Source organism: Nicrophorus vespilloides, unplaced genomic scaffold (assembly GCF_001412225.1).
Source record: "Nicrophorus vespilloides isolate i.1.1-1 unplaced genomic scaffold, Nicve_v1.0, whole genome shotgun sequence".
Taxonomy (NCBI): domain Eukaryota; kingdom Metazoa; phylum Arthropoda; class Insecta; order Coleoptera; family Silphidae; genus Nicrophorus; species Nicrophorus vespilloides.
In genome coordinates this window covers 70,335-90,302 of record NW_017098071.1, presented here as the reverse complement: position 1 = coordinate 90,302, position 19,968 = coordinate 70,335, and the positions used below count along the sequence as shown (strand labels likewise).

Below are 19,968 nucleotides of genomic sequence, written 5' to 3'. Positions count from 1 at the left end.
GGTTCCACTGTACTTGAAATATTCATCAATGAGAAATAATACAGAATTTGCGACAAAACATTTATTGATTTTATACTATTTATTATGAAAGCTGCAAGGATTATTCAGAGATTTAATATTATTGATAACATCGATAACTTGAATTTACTGGATTTATGAATTATCTTTATCTAGATACTTGTTACTTGTCTCACTATTGAGACAGTTAGTCTGATTTTTTAGTAACAACTTTATTGCAATATATTTGTCAAAGAAATAAATAAAAATATCAAGAAAATAACAGAATCCAAAAATAAGCTTATTAATAATTTTTTGTGAAAAATATACATAATTTGCAAACCATTTTGCATCTTAGAAATACAAGGCAAAAAAATCCACAATAGTAATAGATTTAATACAAAAACTGTCAGTAAATACTTAATAATTATTATATAAAGATTGTTCCTTTTAAAATATGTAAAAAGATTTATAGATTTCGTTATAATCTGATATTACAGAAGTGTAATCAAAAGTATACAAATACAAAAAGAAGTATCATATATCTGCGTTTCTCAATCTTTATGTCGCGCGACACAAAATAATTGTTTGTTGTTTTATTTTACTGCGTATCAATTCCTAAGAATATTTTACCAGTTCCTTACTTCGACAAAAAGTGACAGTTGTCGTTTAATGTAACGTGAACGCGACCCATAGGTTGAGAAACGCTGCCTTATATATCACAAGTCCAGAAGCACAGGTCATTAATTTAAAAGTTTAAAAAATAAAAATTAACAATCTTAGAACCTTCAAAATATAAATAACCATGGCATTAAATATATCACCTCTTATTATATTTTGGTCCTAAAATGTAGATCATCATAAAGTGGTATTTATTGTTGTTATTTCACCAAAGAGTAAGATACAAACTTGAATTATTTCAATTTTCTATAGTTACAAACAAGTTTATTTTAAATTATGCAATTCTAAACAACTTTCGCCATCTATTAACGAAATGAAGAAACATATATCACAATCTTTATTATCTACAAATTAGTAAAATTAAATAATTAATTCATCATATTTTATTTCAAACTCAATCATTGTTTTATTAAGTAAAAGTAAAAAATACAATAATAAATTATTAAGGCAGATAGACATATTGTCAATAGCTAAATTATATTGTTGTTATAGATTTTTTTTTCAATTTTAATTTAATCACAAATTTATTAAAAATGTAATAATTTTTACTCGCAAAGTAAACATATTTATTTTTTTAATTGATTAAGGAAACAATTCTGAATTCAATATTATTATTATTAAAAAGATTGTTGAGAAAGCTATAATAGAAGAAAGTTTATTATAGATTAATGAATCACATTTTATTTTTAAAATGACATGAATTTGTATTGGAAACAATACCACGCCTAAAACGCTTAAATTTATTTCACCAGAAGACCAATCATCAATCTAAAAATAATACCATTATAATTTAAAATTAGACTTTTCTGACGAGTTTAAATAATAATAATAATAGTCTACATGAATCAAAAAACAACTCACGTATTTCCTTCATTATATTTTTTTGATCAAATTAATAGATTTTATTAAATTTACAATTTAATATAATACGTATTAAAAATAAATTATTTATATAATTATCTTTGTTTTATGTTGCAAATCAATCAACATTTAAGAAAATAATTGAAAATGTAATTATTCAATTAAATTTGAACTGTACTTAAAAATAAATTTAAAATATCAAAAAGTAATAAAGAAAACAATAAACACTCCAAATGTATTCCTGAATCCAAATGTATTCCTTCAATTTAGTATTTTTAATTGCAATTAAGAAAAAAAAACAAAGTCAGTTACTTTTAGAAATTTTTAATGTTTTATTTTAATTTAAAATCTCCCACACCCAATGAAATAATATACAACTAAAAACATAGCATTGCTTTATAGAAATAGTCTTATACTTAGCTAAATCATTGAATGAATCATGTACCAATTCAAACTGTAAAACATTATTCAAGAATTGTCGTCACAAATATAGATTAGTTTAAATAAATTGAAAAATTTGACATCTCATTCTCATTTATTACAAATAAAATAACAAAATATGAGTGTTTGTTTTTTTTTAATAATATAAAAATTATATATTCAAACGGCCACTGACCCTGATTTATCCGCTCTTTTAACTGATTTTAACTGATTTATCCTTTCTTTTAACAAATAATTCCAATCCGCATTCTATAAAAAAATGTAACATAAAAGAAATAGAAAATTTATTAAAAAATATTAATATGTTTACAAAACCCTTGTATAGAATGAATGAATAAATAAATAATAAATGACATTGACAGTTGAAATGACAGAGAAATCCATTAAATTTAATTCAAATTTCAAAAACAAGTTTTTACGTTTTTTTAATTTGTTTATAATTTCGTTTAACCATCAAAAAAAGAAAGAAAATATGGGTAAATTAGTCCAGATTATTAAGCTATTCAAAAAGGGTAGCAAAAAAGAAACTAGTATAGCAAACAATTACAATAAATATATATTTTCTGTATTTTGTTTACTTATTTAACATTGGGATAATACAAGAATTATGTAATTATATTTATTTTCTCATATTTTTATTTATAAACCGCTTCTTTATTAGTTTTAAATCTTCATCTTTGATACTTTTTCTTCTTACATGGTTGTGATTCTTTCCATTATTAATAATATTTATTTAATGATAAAAGATTATATTTATTGTAGACATAAAAATACATATATATTGACCGCAGTCTATATGTCAATTAAAAATAATATCAAGATTTATTACAACCACAAAATTAAATTAATTACGAAAAAAGTATAAAATAAAATAACAAATGAATCAATATTTGAAGATAAAATACAAGACGAGTTTCAGTTGAAATACATTTTGCCTTGATAAGAGCTATAGACCGCAGTCTTTCCGTCAATTAGTAGTAATATTAATAGTGCAACAATCACAACATTAAATCATTAATTACGTTTCAATTGGCTATTTCATTTATATAATACAGTGGGACTTCGCTTAACGAGTTTAATCCGTTCCAATATTTCCCAATTTTTGCTCGTATAGTGAAACATATTCAAAAATACACAAGTTTTAAAAATGATGTAGCAGGCTCGCAATCCAAAACTTGTCCAAAACTTCATACTTCTCGGTACTCGTTATGCGTCGCTTGTTAAACGAGTCATTTTGCTTACAATTAAGCGAGGTTCCACTGTATATATTTTTTAACATCAAATATCTAAAAGTTGAATATTAATAGAATTATACATTTCTATGTTTTTAATTTTAAAATTGTATATTATTAAAATTTAAATTTGTTAAATTTTGCTGTATTTATTGTTTATTGTTCATTTTCAATACAAAATTCTTTATTTTTGTTATTAGTGATCATTGAGAGCTTAAATCTTTCAACCGTATGCATCTTTCCACTACAAGAGTGTTTTATTTATATTTAAGGCTTATTTTGCTCACACCTTCGGTACTTATAGACACCACAATTTTTATAATTTAAGTGATATTTAAACCTTCATCTTCGTATCAGAAATTGTGAGAGTTAAATTTCATAGTCATGTAGCGCCATCTATTAAACTGTAGTTAAAACATAGCTTAACATTAATTTAAAATAATTTTTAAAACTATTACAATTAGTTTGCTAAATTACATTATATTAGTTTCATAACAATATTCAATAGTTAACTGAAATATTGCTGTTAACAACAATTCTTCCAATTGGATAGTTTTGGTTAAAATCCAATTGTATACTGTCGGCTTTCTTCAGGCATTCGCAGATTCAATTGTTGAAATGCGACAGGGTTGAAGCAAAAAGGTAACACAGAAAGAATGCGTAAAAAGAAAGGAATTGATTTAAAATAACCGTGGGGGTTATTTTTAAATGTCACCTTTCGTGCTGCGCCAACTTCATTGCGCTCCATGACATGCATGACATTTCTCGGCTCAGCAGAAATCGTTCCTCCTCTTGCACACACGTCTCAATACAGAGTTTTCGCTCATATCGCAATGAACGTTGTTGTAGGTTTGGTCGCTTGAGCGAAACAAAAAGCAGACCAACAAGAAGAAGAGAAAGAAAAAAAGAAGAAATATACGAACTCCAGGAGGAGATCTGTGATCTGTTGTTGATGTTTGAACATAGTTTAATTCTGTCAATGTGATTCATGCCAGTGCGTGCGTTTGTTGCTCATAGAAGTGTAGGAATTATAGCATAATCTAGAAGTGTATTAAAAACAATGTTGTATGCATAAAAGTGAAACACATACATACTTATATATATACATACATATATATATATATGTTCATTGGTTTCAATGATCTCATCACCATTACAGTCTATCAGATTATTTGCAATTACCATATCTATATCTAATGCAAACAAATAGAACCCAGTTCTGCTGAGCACTGAGAGAAAATTTACACAGAACCAGACTTTGGGTTTTCCTCATCGAGAAAACTTGAATGAATAATGAAGAAGCAATTCTTTCGAGTCAAGCAGCTAGCTGATCAAGCCTTCCTTGGGTAAGTTCACTTAATACCATCTAGTTTTAGCTACAGACCAATAGGAATCCAATACAAACCCCAATTGGACTGCACATCACATAAATATTAACAATATTGTTTTCATTTCAATTGGGATGCAAGAAAAGTGATTCATTCTGATTGTTTTGAAAGTTTTAATCATTGCCTCACTTGAATACCAATTAATCTGCAATTTTCTCTCCACATTTGCATTTATAAACAATTTTAAATGAACCCTAGTTAAAAATTTCACAAAAAAAATAATTCTTTAATTAACTTTTTTTTTGTAAAACACTTCCCAGTAAAAGTATTAACTTAATGATGAAAACTCATTACATAAAAGTCTCATAAATGCAATTATAATTTAAAAAAGTTTAAGTGTATTCACTGAAATCGCGTTACGTGTTTTGTATTAATAAATAAATGGTTTCAGTTTCTTCTTAGCACAATAGATGCACTTTCTGCTGGTATTGCGGAGTCAATTGAAACGCGCAATTAAAATTCTTGCGAAGCATTATTAAATATAATTACTTATTAATAACTGGCGCATCTGAAGAGAAGAAAACAGATAGCGTAATTGTTTGTTTACACAATTCAACAATGCGCTCCTTTCAATTCCATAAACCACAATTTCCTTGGTTCTAGCAAAAAAATTATATGTATCATTTCGCTAAATAACTGTAAGTTATCATTAATACGAAATTAGTTAATTAGAGTTGTATGTAAGTCAATTAAATGAATCAGGCGAAATTATAAATTTCTAATTTCGGTTTCGCCTCGGCCGACTATCTTAATCGGTTATTACTTACGTGTGTATAAGCAATGTTTGTAATATTTGAACAATTGTCATTACGTTTATCGGTTTCTGATAAATATTTTCTGTTTTATTGAGTTTAAAGATTGTTCATTTATTTATTCGGGCTTCCTAGAAATAACCTAAACATTAGGGTGAAGAGGTTTGCTCCTTATATAATGTTTGTTTATTTAGTGAATGCCGGTTATTTCTTGTAAACAAGGATTATAAACAAATTTTAGGAGCTATTAGACGAACAATTTATCTAGAGAATAATGGAAAAGCAATTGAATCACTTAAATATTGATAAAATTATGATTATTTGTAGAAACTTAAATACAGAGATAAATATATAATTAGTAATAATTTTCAACTAAAAAAATCGTAACATTTGTAAAACACATTGATACTCTCATATTTTGTATACAGAATTTGTTATAATACGAGTTAGAGGAAAGAAAAACTTACGTCCTTTCGTATAAATTATGGCAGTGATTCTCAAACTTTTTGGACTGCGACCCCCTTTAGGACTGTTTTGATCTGTCATTATTTTTTGCTACCCCAAAATATTTTACGCGACTCACACTTTGAGAATCACTGAATTAGGGCCAAAAAAATTAAGAAAGATTAGAACAAAAATAAATAATTTTCTTGATGCGATTTAATTATGATAGAAATATTAAGGCAAAAGTAATTTTAAATATTTATTTTTTTTCAAGAATTAAGTTTATTGAATTTTTAGTATATCAAAATGTAGGTTTATTACGATTATTATTATTTTTTTCTACAAAATGAAAACGTCTCCTTTTTTAAGCCTCCGTTTACATCAAATACAATTACAAATAATAAACAAAAAAGTATTTGTTAACATAATTAAATATGGGTATAAACAAAATAATATTTGTTTTAGCTACAGTATACATATTTAACATGTCTCCATCGTCCTCAATATCTAAATAAGCTGCACTTGTTGAATGTCTCACCGTCTACTTCAATACTAGACAACTCTTTTTTATTTGTGCTCAAAGCAACGACTGAAAAAAATATACATTTGTTACCTTTTCAATTTTTTAGGAACTCTAAAAATTAAAATTAAAATAAAAGATTATTTAAGAATATCCATTGCATTTTCGATGTCTTGAAATGTCTGTAGAGAATAAAAAACAGGAGTTTCAGTTACTTGTCAACTTTCTCTTAGTTTTCCGTTTCTAAGAAGTCTTCATTCGTAAATTCTTCATTAACATCATTACATCCAGTTCAAATTTGTTGTCAAGAGCAATGTTTGCTTCCGTGTTCTGCTAAGTACTTCAAAATCAGAAAAAGAACTGAAGCCTCATCAATTTGTAATGTGAACATTACAATTATAATATTTATATTTGTAATGTTCACATTACAAATATAAATAAATTTACATAAATACAACCAAATATTATTATAATGTTAAAACTCACGTAACACTAACAAATTATACTGGACAGTTATTGATTTTGTATTTCAAAATTTGGTTCATTTCTGGAATACTTAGTCAAGGTCAAAGTGATATACGGAAACGTATTAACAAATAATCGTAATAATAAACATAATTTATTGCATATATAATCAAATCGAATTCTTTCCAAATATTATTAAAAACAAAATAAAAATATATTGTGTTATTATCGATTATTAAAAGCCTGATTTTGAAATTTTTCGATGTAGATAAACCGAAAATATGTTGAATTCGAGATCAATTTTACCGATTGATTTTTGGCAGCGCATTATTATTTGAAGGTTGTTGTAAACTTTTGCTTCTATTGTTTCTTGTTTCTACATATCTGTTATGCAATGTTTTACAATAGGCTTTTGTTTCTCCCGGCCCTAGCGTACATTTCTGCATAGTGTGAAGATCGATTCATAATTCTGTGCGCGCCACAACTTTTGGTATTAAACTATATAATATGCATTCATTACATTTTCCTATGTATTTTGTGAAAACCATATGCGCCTGAATCGATCCAATTATGAATTAAGCCTACAATGTTTACCAGATTAAAATGTCCGTGGATAATTTTATTAATATTCATAGAAACAATATAAATTATACACTTTTCTTTGCATTTTCATCATTAGTGATATATTGTATGCAATGTATATTATTTTACTCAACTTTTGCATTTACTTTTACAAAGAAATTTAACAATACAATGTAATAAACTAACGAATTTTGTTGATAATACTACTACTAATACTAATTTTTAACCTGGCTTATGTAGAATATTACATATATTTATTTAATGCAAACATATTTAATTGTATTTGATTTATTCGTTATAAAAATGAAGCAAACGAATTAAATTGATAGAAGTAAAAAAAAATTATTATACTATTCTTTATGTTTATACCTTCTATATTTGGCATGACAATATAAAAACTGTAAAATATGGCCCGAGGACTTCCTATTTCAAACTTTCTTTTTGACAACTGTGCATACAATTTGGTTAGTTGCCATAAAATGCTGCGGTGCTTTTGACCTACAAAACTTTATTATACTTGGATGTTGTAAAATGTTGTGCATTACAGAAAACAAATACAGTGGAACCTCGCATAACGAGCATTGCAAGAATTGCAAGAAAAATGACTCGCTTAACGAGCGACGATGAGAAGTCCCGGATTATGCGCCTGCTACATCATTTTTAAAAGTTGTGTACACATGTTATGTGAATTTTTTAATATGTTTCACTATACGAGTAAAAATCCGGAATTTTTAGAATGGATTAAACTCGTTAAGCGAGGTTCCACCGTATTCCAAATATATTTTGAGCGGTAACAGGACAAAACAGAAAAATATAAATAATTTAATTTAATATAGTGTCATTTTTGAGTATTAATTCATAACATTGTATATAAAATGTATCATTTTTATATAATATTTTTTCATGGAAGCATTTTTTTACAATAATAATGTTCTTATCTGTGAATATGTAAACTGATGATTCCATGCTGTTTACTTATCGAGTTGCATTAATACGAAATACTCGATACAAACAGCATTGATTATATATTGGTCACGGCTAGATCTCATTGCTCACAGATTAGTAAATGAACACGGAGATAGCGTTATTGCGAAGCAAGAATTAAAATGCTAGGCATGTGAACATCCTTATCGAACGAACGACAATTACTATTGGGATTTCCTCTTACATCTATATCAGGGTTGAGAGGAACATGCCTATTTTTAGTAATTATCACTAGAGGAAACATGCAGTGAAGATAAGTCTCCACAATTGAATAAGCACTACAATTTAGAAAACTAAAGTTTTCTTATAATTGTAAAAAACGATTCATTCATTGGAAAACCAGATATACTCGTTATCTTCAACTTCCGCCCTTTTCAGTATATATTTTCCTGTCCAAAATGATATTGAGTATAGAACATAATAAATTTATTAATTCATTGTTTGTTAATGTCATATGAAAAGGTTCGTCAATAATTTGCTGAGAACCAACACGCATAAAACTTTAGAAATTTTAACTTTATATTTTGTGCATTTGTAAAATGTTAATGTTATAAAAATATTCGCCAATAATTTTGCTGAGAGTCGAGAAGCATTTAACATAAAACTTTAAAATTGTGCATTCGTAAAATGTTCATTGCGTCATAAAAGCATGAATTAAATTACGAATGATTTCGTGAAATCTTTTTACATCCAATCCGTTTTTAATAATACAAATTATGTTCGGAATTACACAATATACGTTATAAAAAAAGTTCGTTTTCGTGAGCAATTTATGTTCGAATGTGCTTTACATAATAGTTTACTTTAAAATTTTAAATAGAGACAGCATATTCATATATCAACGAGCATCCAGATTGCTTAATACGTTTTTAAGTAAATAAACATGCATATTTTTGTGCTCTATAAATATGTCTTACAGGACGAAAAAAAATAGATGTAGAAACGAATCCATCGAAATGGCCAATATTGAATTACAGTCTGGGTGTATTTTAAGATAGCATGACCTGTAAATTTCCTTATATTTATAGAATTCAATCGTTTCCTGTTATATATAAAAGTAAATAATTGCTTAAAAATAACTCGCGTATCGGATTTGCGCATAAATCATTCGCATTTGATGCATCAACAATGTGCTTGCATAAGGCATCTAACCACGGGAACCTCCAATCAATAAATTGTTGTATAATTTTCATTAGGAAAAGGCGAATTTACATGGGAACGTTGCCGCACGTTCGGTGCAATTCCAGCAGCTATGAAATAAATAATATACGGTGAATATTTAACGCTCTTGCATAAAGCATATTGATGCTACGTAAAAAAGGATGATAACTTGTTATGCATCCTTACACAAGCCTCAATTGGACGATTATCCTATTTAACGTATCAAAAGAAAATTGGTCTCAATCTAAAGACTTAAATTGAATTTATTGAGTGTGTCCTCCTGTAATCACGATTTCGTGCAGTCGGGATTCACAAGGAAATTTAATTTATTATAATATCTGTTTCATTTACGATATTTACTTTTATTCTTTCAGGGCTGACAAAAGCGAAGGTTTGAATCACGATGAATTGAAGAAGGCCGACATTAAAGTAGAATATATAACTAGAGCTTTAACCGAGATTAGTAAAAAGTTGAAAAAGGTTTGTTTTTGTTGTTACCTTAATCAAGGGATTCCATTTGATTTTTGATTTAATTTTAGAAAAAGAATTATGAGCATTCACTTGGCAATTACACGAATGAATTATTACAAGATGAGACTGAAAAGTCGCTGCTGCTGTATGTCCTCAAGGAGTTTGGCAATATTGAATTGTGCATATCCGAAGATCAAGCAATATGCGAAGGGAATGTAGAAAATCATGTGATGGCGCCGGTGAATACGATCTTGGAGAAGGATCTGCCCAACATCATGAAACTGAAGAAGAGTTTGAGTAAATATATTTTGGACAAAGATTCGGCGACGAATAGGTGGCAAGTAAGTGGATCTAGGGAGAGTGTAATTCTGTTTGATCACGATTTGATTAATCTTTGATTTTGCAGAGCGCAACTAAAAATGGACAAAAGGAAAATTTGAAAGAAGACATGGAGGAAGCCGACATCAAGGTAGATCAGAGCAGGGATATATTGGCAGTGGAAATGTTTAGCCTTTTACGCAGAGAAAATGAGATTAGTTCATACCTTTTACAAATTCTAAAGATGCAACGGTCGTATCATGAGAGTGCCTTAAAGACGTTAGCGGATATCATACCAAAATTGGAGAAACATATCGGTAACTACAACATATTAGATTATACTTGCATGTATATTAATTTAAAAAATTGGAATGAATTATTTGTACAACTTTAATAGTATCAACCTTTATAACTTTTCCAATTTTTCATTGAGCTTTAAGTTTTAGACCTCCTTAAGAACAATATTTACATTTTTTAAATTAACAGATGATAGTGAAGTAAAGCCAATATTTGGATGTGACCTGAGGGAGCATTTGAAGGTGAGCAAAAGAAAATTAGCGTATCCGTTGGAGCTGTGCGTCGTATCGTTGATGGAATTAGGCATGTCGGAGGAAGGTTTATTTAGAATAGTTGGAGGTAAGTTTGAATGCACTAAAAAGAGAGCTTGTTTACTAAACACTTCAACTGTTAATAGGTGCATCTAGGGTGAAGAGGTTAAAATCGTCGATCGATTCCGGATGCTTCTGTTTACCGTTGATTCAGGAGTACAGAGACGTTCATGTATTAGCCAGTACACTGAAATCCTATTTGAGGGAACTGCCGGAGCCGCTTCTAACTTATGCATTATATGAAGATTGGATAGAGCTAATGAAACTCCCGGACGACCAGAGGATTCCCAAAGCGCAGGATATTTTGAAACTGATGCCTCCACAGAATAGAGAAAATTTGGCATTTCTTATGCATTTTCTTAACAAGTTGTCCAAACACCACGAGAACAAAATGAGTTTGTCGAACCTCGCCATAGTAATTTCGCCGAATCTTCTGTGGGCCAAAAACGATGAAATGAAAACGAATATGAAAGTATGCGCTGCGCTCAACATGATTGTAGAATTGTTTTTGATCAATGTCGAGTTGCTGTTCCCTGACGACATGATGAAATTCACGACAATCCGGAAAGGTGATATCTTGGATGGGGACACTTTCCATCGGCCCGAGGTGATTGGAATCAGGAACATCGATCACCTAGATGGCAGCTTTCATTCTGAGACCGCAAGTCCGAGGCCTATCATGAGGAAGAAAGTTAAACAAGCGCCCGCGCCGCCTAACCAGAGGAATGATGACTGCGACAGCACAGATAGCACATCGTCTTATCCTTCCGGCAGCTCCACGCTAAACCGATCTCATAAAATTAGGTCATCGGATAAATCTTGGCGGTCCTCGAAAGCGGAAAGTGAAGACGAAGAGAAAATTCGAAGGTCAAGTTTAATAATAGATGATAACAGTAAAGTGCACATACAAAAAATCGATGCAATGAATCCGCCTCTAGTCAATATAGATAGTGCCAAAGTGGTAGACCACAAATACGTACAAGCGGCAACAAACGTGCAATTAACCAAGTCCAAGCCCGTACAGTCAATTTCAGCACAAGATAGCCCTGTGGAAATTGTCAAACCTGTCGCAGCGCCCAGAACGTCAATACTCGCCGAGCCGGACAAAGTGAATCAGAACGATGCAATGTCGAAGTCCACAACCGCAATAGAAATCGAAGGTGAGACTGTCTCGATGAGGAGGCTCTCCAGGGACGAATTAGAGAGACCCGGAAAGCCGGCAATACCAATGAGACCTGCATCATTACGCCAACCACTTCCTAGAACACAAGACATCGATCCGTCGATACAAAAGACGCAATGCTCCGTGTACAACATACCACACAAACAGCAACCTAGCATTGTGAACATACGGGACAAGAACTCGGGACACGACAATCAGTTTGCGGAGAAGCAGAAGTTCTTAAATCAGCAGCCCGCGCCTCGCCCATCCCTTGAGAACAAATTTAATGACATTAATTTCAACTGCGATAAGAAGAAACCGGATATTCCTACGAGGCCTCCAATCATGAAGTCCAATGAAAAACTCAACGTCGATCAAAACAGTGAGAGGATCAATGGTAATCCCAAAACTAGTCACATACGAACAAGGTCCGATGGAAACATTGTAGATTTAAATTCAGAGTCAATAACGGCGACAACCCTGCAGCCGCCCGCTTCCCCTAGAAGTTTAAACAAACCTTCACAGCCTCCCCCACCGCCGCCAGTAGTTAAACCAAAAGTCGAAACGGAGAATTTAGACAATTAATACGTATATGAATTTATTGTTGTTGGTGCTCTGCAATTTTGCATTTCTATTAATTTTCGTTATCCTGACAGCACACTGAAATCTGGGTGATAAAAATCGTATTATACAAACACACATATATAAATAGAAAGAGAGAGAGAGAGAAAAATTAAAAAAGCGCAAAGGAATTCTTAGAAGGGTGTTTAAGTATGTAAAAGAGACACGCGAGATGCGCTTATGATATTTACATATTCATACTGCATTTTTTTATTCTTATTTTTAATAGAACTGAATTCGCTAAGTTTATTTTTAATCACATGTCGCTTTTAAATCGTGTAAATAAGTATTATTTATATTTTAATTAAAGAAAATTCTATATTGGTACAGTTAAAACACCATATTTTTTATTCCTGTAACAAATGTTTTGAGAGAACTTTATTTGCTCGTTCTATGTTTATTTCATAAATATATATATTATTCCTTTTTTTAATGTATTTAAAATATAAATTTCTATTTGTTTCTATATACAAGTATATATAAAAGATGAGAATAAATAAAATTGAAAGTTTATAATAGTTATTAATCACTTATTTCAATTCCTTTATTTCATATGCTGATTTGTTTAATAGCAATTGGTGATGTGAAATAATTTAAATAAGCTATTATTATGTTATATCAAATATAGTTAAAATAGTTTTTAATAGGATGAAAACCCACAAACAATTAGAAATGATGGCTTTCAAGTATATTTTACTTTGTACATTAAAACAAAATATATATAGTCAACACCAAAAAGTGAAATGGTGGAAATAGGGCAAAGAGATTTATATCAATAACAATTGATATAAATCTTATAAAAGGATATTCAATATATATGACAAAATAATTCTTTCTATAAAATTAATTATTTTAATCAAATTTATTATAAGATATTTAATATCTTGCAATTTATTATGAAATTACAAACAATTTATCAAATGCTGTAAACTTGTTTGCCTATAGTAATAATAAGACAAAAATATGTCCTAACCTCAAAAATATACGTTCGTTTTATTTTGTAAGCAATTTGAAAACATGTCGAATAAAAGAACAATTTATGTGGGTGGTTTAGCAGAAGAGACTGACGAAAAGGTATTAAACGCTGCATTTATTCCATTTGGTGACATAGTGGATGTTCAAATCCCATTGGATTATGAGTCTGAAAAACACAGGGGCTTCGCTTTTATCGAATTTGAAAGTGCTGAAGATGCTGCAGCAGCTATTGATAATATGGTAAAAGAAATATATTAAATTTAGTTACATCAATATTCAATTTATTTATTTGTAGAATGATTCAGAATTGTTTGGTAGAACAATTAGAGTTAACTTGGCTAAACCGCAAAGGATCAAAGAAGGTTCTACTAGGCCTGTTTGGTCAGAAGATACATGGTTGCAACAACATGCAGGAGAAACTATCCAAAAGTCTAATAATGAAGAAGAACCAGCAGCAACCAATGAGGTAAATACTTAAAATATTCAATAATCAAATATTATAGAAACAAATTTACAGAATGGAGCAGTTGTGGAAATTCCAAAGAAAGTGAAGAATCCACAAGTGTTCTTTGACATTAAAATTGGTAGATCAGAAGTGGGCAGAATAACTATGATGCTAAGAATGGATGTTGTACCAAGAACTGCAGAAAACTTCAAGTGTTTATGTACACATGAAAAAGGATATGGATTTCAAGGTAGTTCATTTCACAGAATCATCCCTGACTTTGTAAGTAATATATAAAATTATTAAATTTATTTTTGGTTCAATGTGTCTTTTCAGATGTGCCAAGGTGGTGATTTTACCAATCACAATGGTACTGGTGGGAAATCGATATATGGCAGGAAGTTTGCAGATGAAAACTTTGAATTAAAGCATACTGGGATAGGAACACTATCCATGGCAAACTCTGGACCTAATTCGAATGGTTCACAGTTCTTCATTTGCACAGCGAAGACGGAATGGTTGGACTCTAAACATGTTGTTTTCGGTCATGTTATTAGCGGAATGGATGTTGTTAAAAGGATGGAACGGTGTGGTTCAAAAAGCGGAACACCGTCAGAAAAAGTTACTATTTCTGCCTGCGGCGAGGTTCAGTGATTATTTAATATATACACATTAAATTAAGAAAAACAAGTACCTTTTTTACAGTGTTTTCATTTTAATAATAATAAAAGAAGAAAAGTATGTATAAGATAATTATTACATTTAAAATGACAGTGACATGATATTAAGATAACAATATGTATTCCACTTTCTACATCCGCAATAAACTAGTTACAGTCTCATCACAAGCGACACCAAAACAGTCGGACCCATCGGAGTCCTTCAATTTTGGATCAGCACCTTCAGATAGCAAAACTTTAACACACTCACTGTGCCCACAACTGGCAGCATAATGCAACGCGGTTTGTCCATCGGCATCTTGAAGATTCACTTTGGCGCCATTAGCTAGTAACATCTTAATAGTTTCGTATGAACCTCGATCGGATGCCCAATGTATTGCAGCCAAACCTTCACCATCCAGCGCGTTGATCTCCGATTTTATTGCATTGTTTTTAAGCAAATCCGCGACCTTCGCATAATTGCCATCCTTTATGTAATCAAGAAATTCATAATCGGATTCGACTTTTTCTTCGTTGTTTTGTTGCAATGTGGACACAGTTACCCATCCTTCCTTACTACTGGACACATCAGTCAAGACGCTGGAGTCCAACTCGCGAATTATATTAATATACAATTGTTTGGCTTCGTTTTGAGGTAATTCTCTTAAATTATTCCAAGCCTCCCATTTAGACTTGGCCCTTAAATCATACCAGCTGGGTTTGGGAGTGTTGCATTTTCCTTCAGTCGCTTGTTTGTAGTAAGCATAGAGTTTCAAGAGAACTTCGCTACTCATGCTAGAGGCATTCTTTTGCACATAATCGGAAGCTTTTGAAAATCCTGAACTTAATTCATCTTCGATGCCGAGCTCGACAAGATCGTCATAGTCGTCACAAGCCATTTTATTACTATAAATATACTACAATATTATACCTAAGTATCTATTTTAATTTGACGTCGGTTCAACTTTCAAATTGTTTCCTTCCAAGACGTGATTAGTAACATTAGTGGCAGTGTCAAATCCGTCCTTATTGCTGTAAACTACGAAACCGTAATTCTTCGAAAATCCAGTATTCTTATCGAAAATAACGCTGACAGAAGATACATGTCCGTATTTGCTGAAGTATTGCCTCAACTCGTAGTTTCCAATGGTCCATGGAACATTTCCCACATACAACTTCAAAATGTTACGTGCAATAGTAGCCATAATCTATCGAAATATTTCAATCAGTTGAATATTATGATCTCCAATTAGCTTGTGTATATCTAGGCCAGCACTTGCGCCTAAATTCTCAATACTGTGTACTTGACACTTTAAACCCCACTTAACTAGAAGTGATTCTATGGTCCAATCAGAGCTTCTCTCCTGGTAAGTACAGAGAAACTTGGCACCTGGATTTGTGTCAAAAATATATGACACAGTGACAATTATATCTTCAAAAACAGAAGGCTCATAGAAACAATCAGAACCTAAGATCAAATCAATTGGTCCTAAATTCTCGAAATTGTGTAAAAACAGTCCCCAGGTGATTCCAATCAATCGGATATTCTCATTAACTTTGAGATTATTCAAAGTGCAACTTCTCTGAATGTGTATTAATGATTTGGGAAGAGTTATTGAATCACTGAGAGTCACTATAGCTCCACACTTTGCAGCTAATATTCCTGGCAATGCTGTTCCAGAACCAACTTCCAAAACCCTTTTGCCAACTAATTCTTGTCTATTCTCCCACAAGAACCAAGCAAGAACTGGTGCAGATGGCCAAGTATAAAATGAGTAGCTGGCTTGCAATAGCTGCAAAACAAAAATACAAATAATATAAAAGACACTATGAAAAGTTATGTTTAAGTTTTAGGAATAATTGGAATTAAGAGAAATACTAATAATATTAAGAGTTATATTGAAGAGATTTAATGCAAATACATATTCCATTCAAGTTGGCCTTAAGATTTAATTTAAATTTTGAAAATAACTTTAGTAGTGAAATATGAGTAGATCTAAAAATTATTAATAACACTATTGCCTACTGTGAGTTCTCCTGAGTGTAACTCAAAATTAATGAAGTCAACTGATGTGTTGTTGCAGTAACTACTGGTTATTACATAATCACTAAATATTCAATGGCTAAACAACTATCTAATCAAGAACTAAACCAGCACCAATTTCATTATGAGATAAAGGCCAATTTGTACCTCGGGTATAATTATTTCCAATTTTTCCTCCTGTATTTCGCCTCTTAGGATAGTTTTGGACGTAAACACAAAACGCTTTAATTGTTCCGTAACTCCATCCGACATTTGGATGGCATATTACACTTAAAATTATCTTAAAGACATCGATTCTATTTGTCTGAAATTACCTTTGCACAAATTAAAAATCCACAAAATTTTGACCAAGTGAAACACTAACCCACATGTATTGTAATGGTGGACATGACAGAACTGAAGTTACCAAAACATTGCTGCCAATGTGAAGTAGAATTTTTAAATTTGAATTTATTATTTGCAATATATGTTTATATGGACGTTTTAAACAATTAATAAACATTTGAGTAAATATTTTTTGCAAAATTTAAATATATTGTTGCTAAATAACGAATGTTACCTCATGATTGATATGTCAAAACTTTGCATAACCTAGAAATAAATACGAACATTATATTATATATTTTAAATAACGAAAATGTTTAAAGTAAAGAAAAGTGTGGGTTTCTTCACTAAAATAAAACAAACAAAATTGTCAATAACGGAGAATTTCAATGAGAGGTTTACAAAACTCGAGAAAAGAGTTGAAGGTACAATGGCAGAGAACTGGGTAAGGTATTGGAAAAATGTATGCAGGGATTACAAGGATGTCGCTGGAGACGTTATTAAAGAATCCAGAGAGAAACCATCAAAAGCAATACTAATTGGATCAACTGCTGGACTGCTAGTATACTGTGCCAAACATAATCCCAACTCAACACACTTCAGAGATGCCTACATCAAAGCAGCCAATGATGTTTCTCTGGTTCATCCCAGTTTAACGAAAGAGGAGACCATGGATCATTTAAAATATATTGAGAAATGTTATAATAACCAATTGATCAGACACACAAGCTTGGGATTTATTTCATTTATTTGGGTGGACAATAACAGTGACAAATGTGCTGCCTTCCAAACACAATGTTCCTACTTACAATTGAAGTACTCAGAAATAATAAACAGAATAATTGATGTTGGATTTCTAGATACTTGGTGGATGCTTGCAAAGAAAATGACAGATTATGATATAAATTATTAAAAATAAATAAATTATTTAGTACATATACTCTTATTTTTTATTTACATCACACATAAATAAAATGTTTAATTAATAATTTAGGAATGTTTGTTCCTGATGGACCTCTCCACTTCCTCCAAAAAGCTTTTGGAGTTGTGGACAGTAGTTCCACCAAGAATAATCTGAATGCCTGGGAAGTTTTTGTTGAATGTGTGGACTGTAAGGGATTCCTCATAGGTGACTCCACCAACTACAAATACAATCACTTTCTGTGGACGTCCATTGGTTTGGTACTGGTTGGTATATGGATAAAGATTTTCCTTCAAACGTCCTTTGAAGAGAGCATCTAATGTTTCATGAAGCAATGGTTTGTGCTGTGTGTAGATATTTTCCACACCATTCAAGCCCTTGAAGAATCTCTTTGTTATTTTAACTGCATTCTCAACATTGAGTAATTCACTCTGCCTGGAATGTGTACCTGCATATTCAAGAATGTTGTAGATGTCTTTTATGTAATATTCAGAGACACTTTTTTGTTTCAGCATTGCAACCAATCGGTTTGTCTCACTGTTACTTTGGTTATGGTATCTTAGGGCATATAGCATGACTAGTTTGGCAATATCTGCATCTCTTATGTTAGACATATTATTTATCATCTTTTTAATATTCTGTAAATGTCCAGAATGGTCATTCTGTGAAACAACTTCTTGTTCAATTTCAGATACTTCAAGCAAAGAATACTTTGTCACATTTGCAGCCAGTTCTCCTACGACTGTGATATGTTTGGAAACGTTACCAGACAGTTTCTTGAATTGCGGATATGTTTCCACAAAGTTCTTCATATCGGCAATGCTCTCGATCTTTTGATGTCCCTTGGCTTTGATCTGAAATTGTTCCATCAAATCTTTAATATTCTGGCCAATCTCTCCGTAATTCATAAATAAATTTTCGGCATAGAAAGCGTCCTGTTCAGCTGATAGAACGACCTCTGACAGCTCTTTAGAGATCCCAGGGACTTGTGATAAATTCACGCGATTGTTGTTAATAGTTAAAAGCTCATGAACCATTGCTTGATATGTCCATTGGTTAAGCAAAGGTGTGATGGGATCATCCCTCCTATCCAGTATCAGAAGCAGGGCGTTTCCGTTTTGGCCAAATGAGAATAGGGTGGTTTCCTTATCAATGACTTCTTTTATTCTGAAGCTTAGATCCTTGCAAAGCTTTGAGTTGCCTTGATAACGAATCAATGGGCACATTTTCAAAGACAACAGAATTGATAATAATCCTTGTACAGACCTCTGCAAAGCTGGAGCATACCAGATGGAATTAGTCATGGAGTATGGTATTCCAAGTGAGAACAGATGTGGGTTGACAGCTAAGAAATCTATGTAATATTCTTGCACTTCTTTAACAACTTCTTGCTCATCATGTTCAGCCAAGATTTTAACATCAGCTTTGGCCAAGATGTTGGTAAAATATATGTAATAAGCTCCATACTTTGGGTTCTGTAATTCATTACAGAGCAGTTCAATATTCTGCTGAGTAGGACGAATGAAAACTAAACACTTTAGGTATCTGAGGCTAGGTCCTTGGGTTGGCTTGTTCGCATCCAATCTCTCAACTAGAAATACCTCCTTTTGCTGTATATCTGACTGACCATAGACCATACTTATGATGCTTATAGTCTCTTTATCCACGAGCAGCAACTTCATTCCTGGCTCACTTTCTTCTATCATTTTATTTACATACGCCTTTGCAGCTTCGATAACGTTCATTTTGATGCAGTTTTTTAAAGTTATCTAAATTAAACTTTACTATTTTACTTAAATATTACGAGAAATGTTGTCATTGCTACAAGTGTTAAATTTTCTTGACAGCTGATGGTGACATTTCACATGTCAACATGAACATAATAAAAAAAAAACAATACCGGAACAAAAT

The 19,968-nt window shown here is 31.2% G+C and overlaps 7 protein-coding genes across 7 annotated transcripts; 3 read left to right on the top strand and 4 right to left on the bottom strand.

Moving 5' to 3' along the window:
* The first annotated feature begins 3,987 nt into the window (after window positions 1-3,987).
* Window positions 3,988-13,018, top strand: LOC108561595 (rho GTPase-activating protein 17-like). Its single transcript, XM_017919605.1, has 6 exons — window positions 3,988-4,558; window positions 9,883-9,988; window positions 10,048-10,320; window positions 10,386-10,614; window positions 10,784-10,933; window positions 10,992-13,018. The coding sequence occupies exons 1-6, from the start codon at window positions 4,506-4,508 to the stop codon at window positions 12,650-12,652; spliced, it is 2,472 nt and encodes an 823-aa protein (XP_017775094.1). The 5' UTR covers window positions 3,988-4,505; the 3' UTR covers window positions 12,653-13,018.
* A 620-nt stretch (window positions 13,019-13,638) lies between these two features.
* Window positions 13,639-14,801, top strand: LOC108561598 (peptidyl-prolyl cis-trans isomerase E). The gene is made up of 4 exons (XM_017919609.1): window positions 13,639-13,903; window positions 13,959-14,129; window positions 14,181-14,390; window positions 14,445-14,801. The coding sequence occupies exons 1-4, from the start codon at window positions 13,706-13,708 to the stop codon at window positions 14,760-14,762; spliced, it is 897 nt and encodes a 298-aa protein (XP_017775098.1). The 5' UTR covers window positions 13,639-13,705; the 3' UTR covers window positions 14,763-14,801.
* A 2-nt stretch (window positions 14,802-14,803) lies between these two features.
* On the bottom strand, window positions 14,804-15,689 carry LOC108561599 (acyl-CoA-binding domain-containing protein 6). Its single transcript, XM_017919610.1, has one exon. It carries the CDS (start codon window positions 15,664-15,666, stop codon window positions 14,920-14,922), a length of 747 nt encoding a protein of 248 aa, XP_017775099.1. The 5' UTR covers window positions 15,667-15,689; the 3' UTR covers window positions 14,804-14,919.
* A 2-nt stretch (window positions 15,690-15,691) lies between these two features.
* On the bottom strand, window positions 15,692-15,984 carry LOC108561604 (SRA stem-loop-interacting RNA-binding protein, mitochondrial-like). The gene has a single exon (XM_017919615.1). It carries the CDS (start codon window positions 15,970-15,972, stop codon window positions 15,712-15,714), a length of 261 nt encoding a protein of 86 aa, XP_017775104.1. The 5' UTR covers window positions 15,973-15,984; the 3' UTR covers window positions 15,692-15,711.
* On the bottom strand, window positions 15,957-17,192 carry LOC108561601 (methyltransferase-like protein 23). The gene is made up of 2 exons (XM_017919611.1): window positions 16,959-17,192; window positions 15,957-16,560 (listed from the first exon to the last, which is right to left on the bottom strand). Exons 1-2 carry the CDS (start codon window positions 17,061-17,063, stop codon window positions 15,976-15,978), a joined length of 690 nt encoding a protein of 229 aa, XP_017775100.1. The 5' UTR covers window positions 17,064-17,192; the 3' UTR covers window positions 15,957-15,975.
* Window positions 17,193-17,437: 245 nt separating this feature from the next.
* Window positions 17,438-18,098, top strand: LOC108561602 (uncharacterized protein C19orf52 homolog). Its single transcript, XM_017919612.1, has one exon. The coding sequence runs from the start codon at window positions 17,449-17,451 to the stop codon at window positions 18,046-18,048; it is 600 nt and encodes a 199-aa protein (XP_017775101.1). The 5' UTR covers window positions 17,438-17,448; the 3' UTR covers window positions 18,049-18,098.
* LOC108561597 (vacuolar protein sorting-associated protein 45) lies at window positions 18,069-19,916 on the bottom strand. The gene has a single exon (XM_017919608.1). It carries the CDS (start codon window positions 19,800-19,802, stop codon window positions 18,126-18,128), a length of 1,677 nt encoding a protein of 558 aa, XP_017775097.1. The 5' UTR covers window positions 19,803-19,916; the 3' UTR covers window positions 18,069-18,125.
* Between the last annotated feature and the right edge of the window lie 52 nt (window positions 19,917-19,968).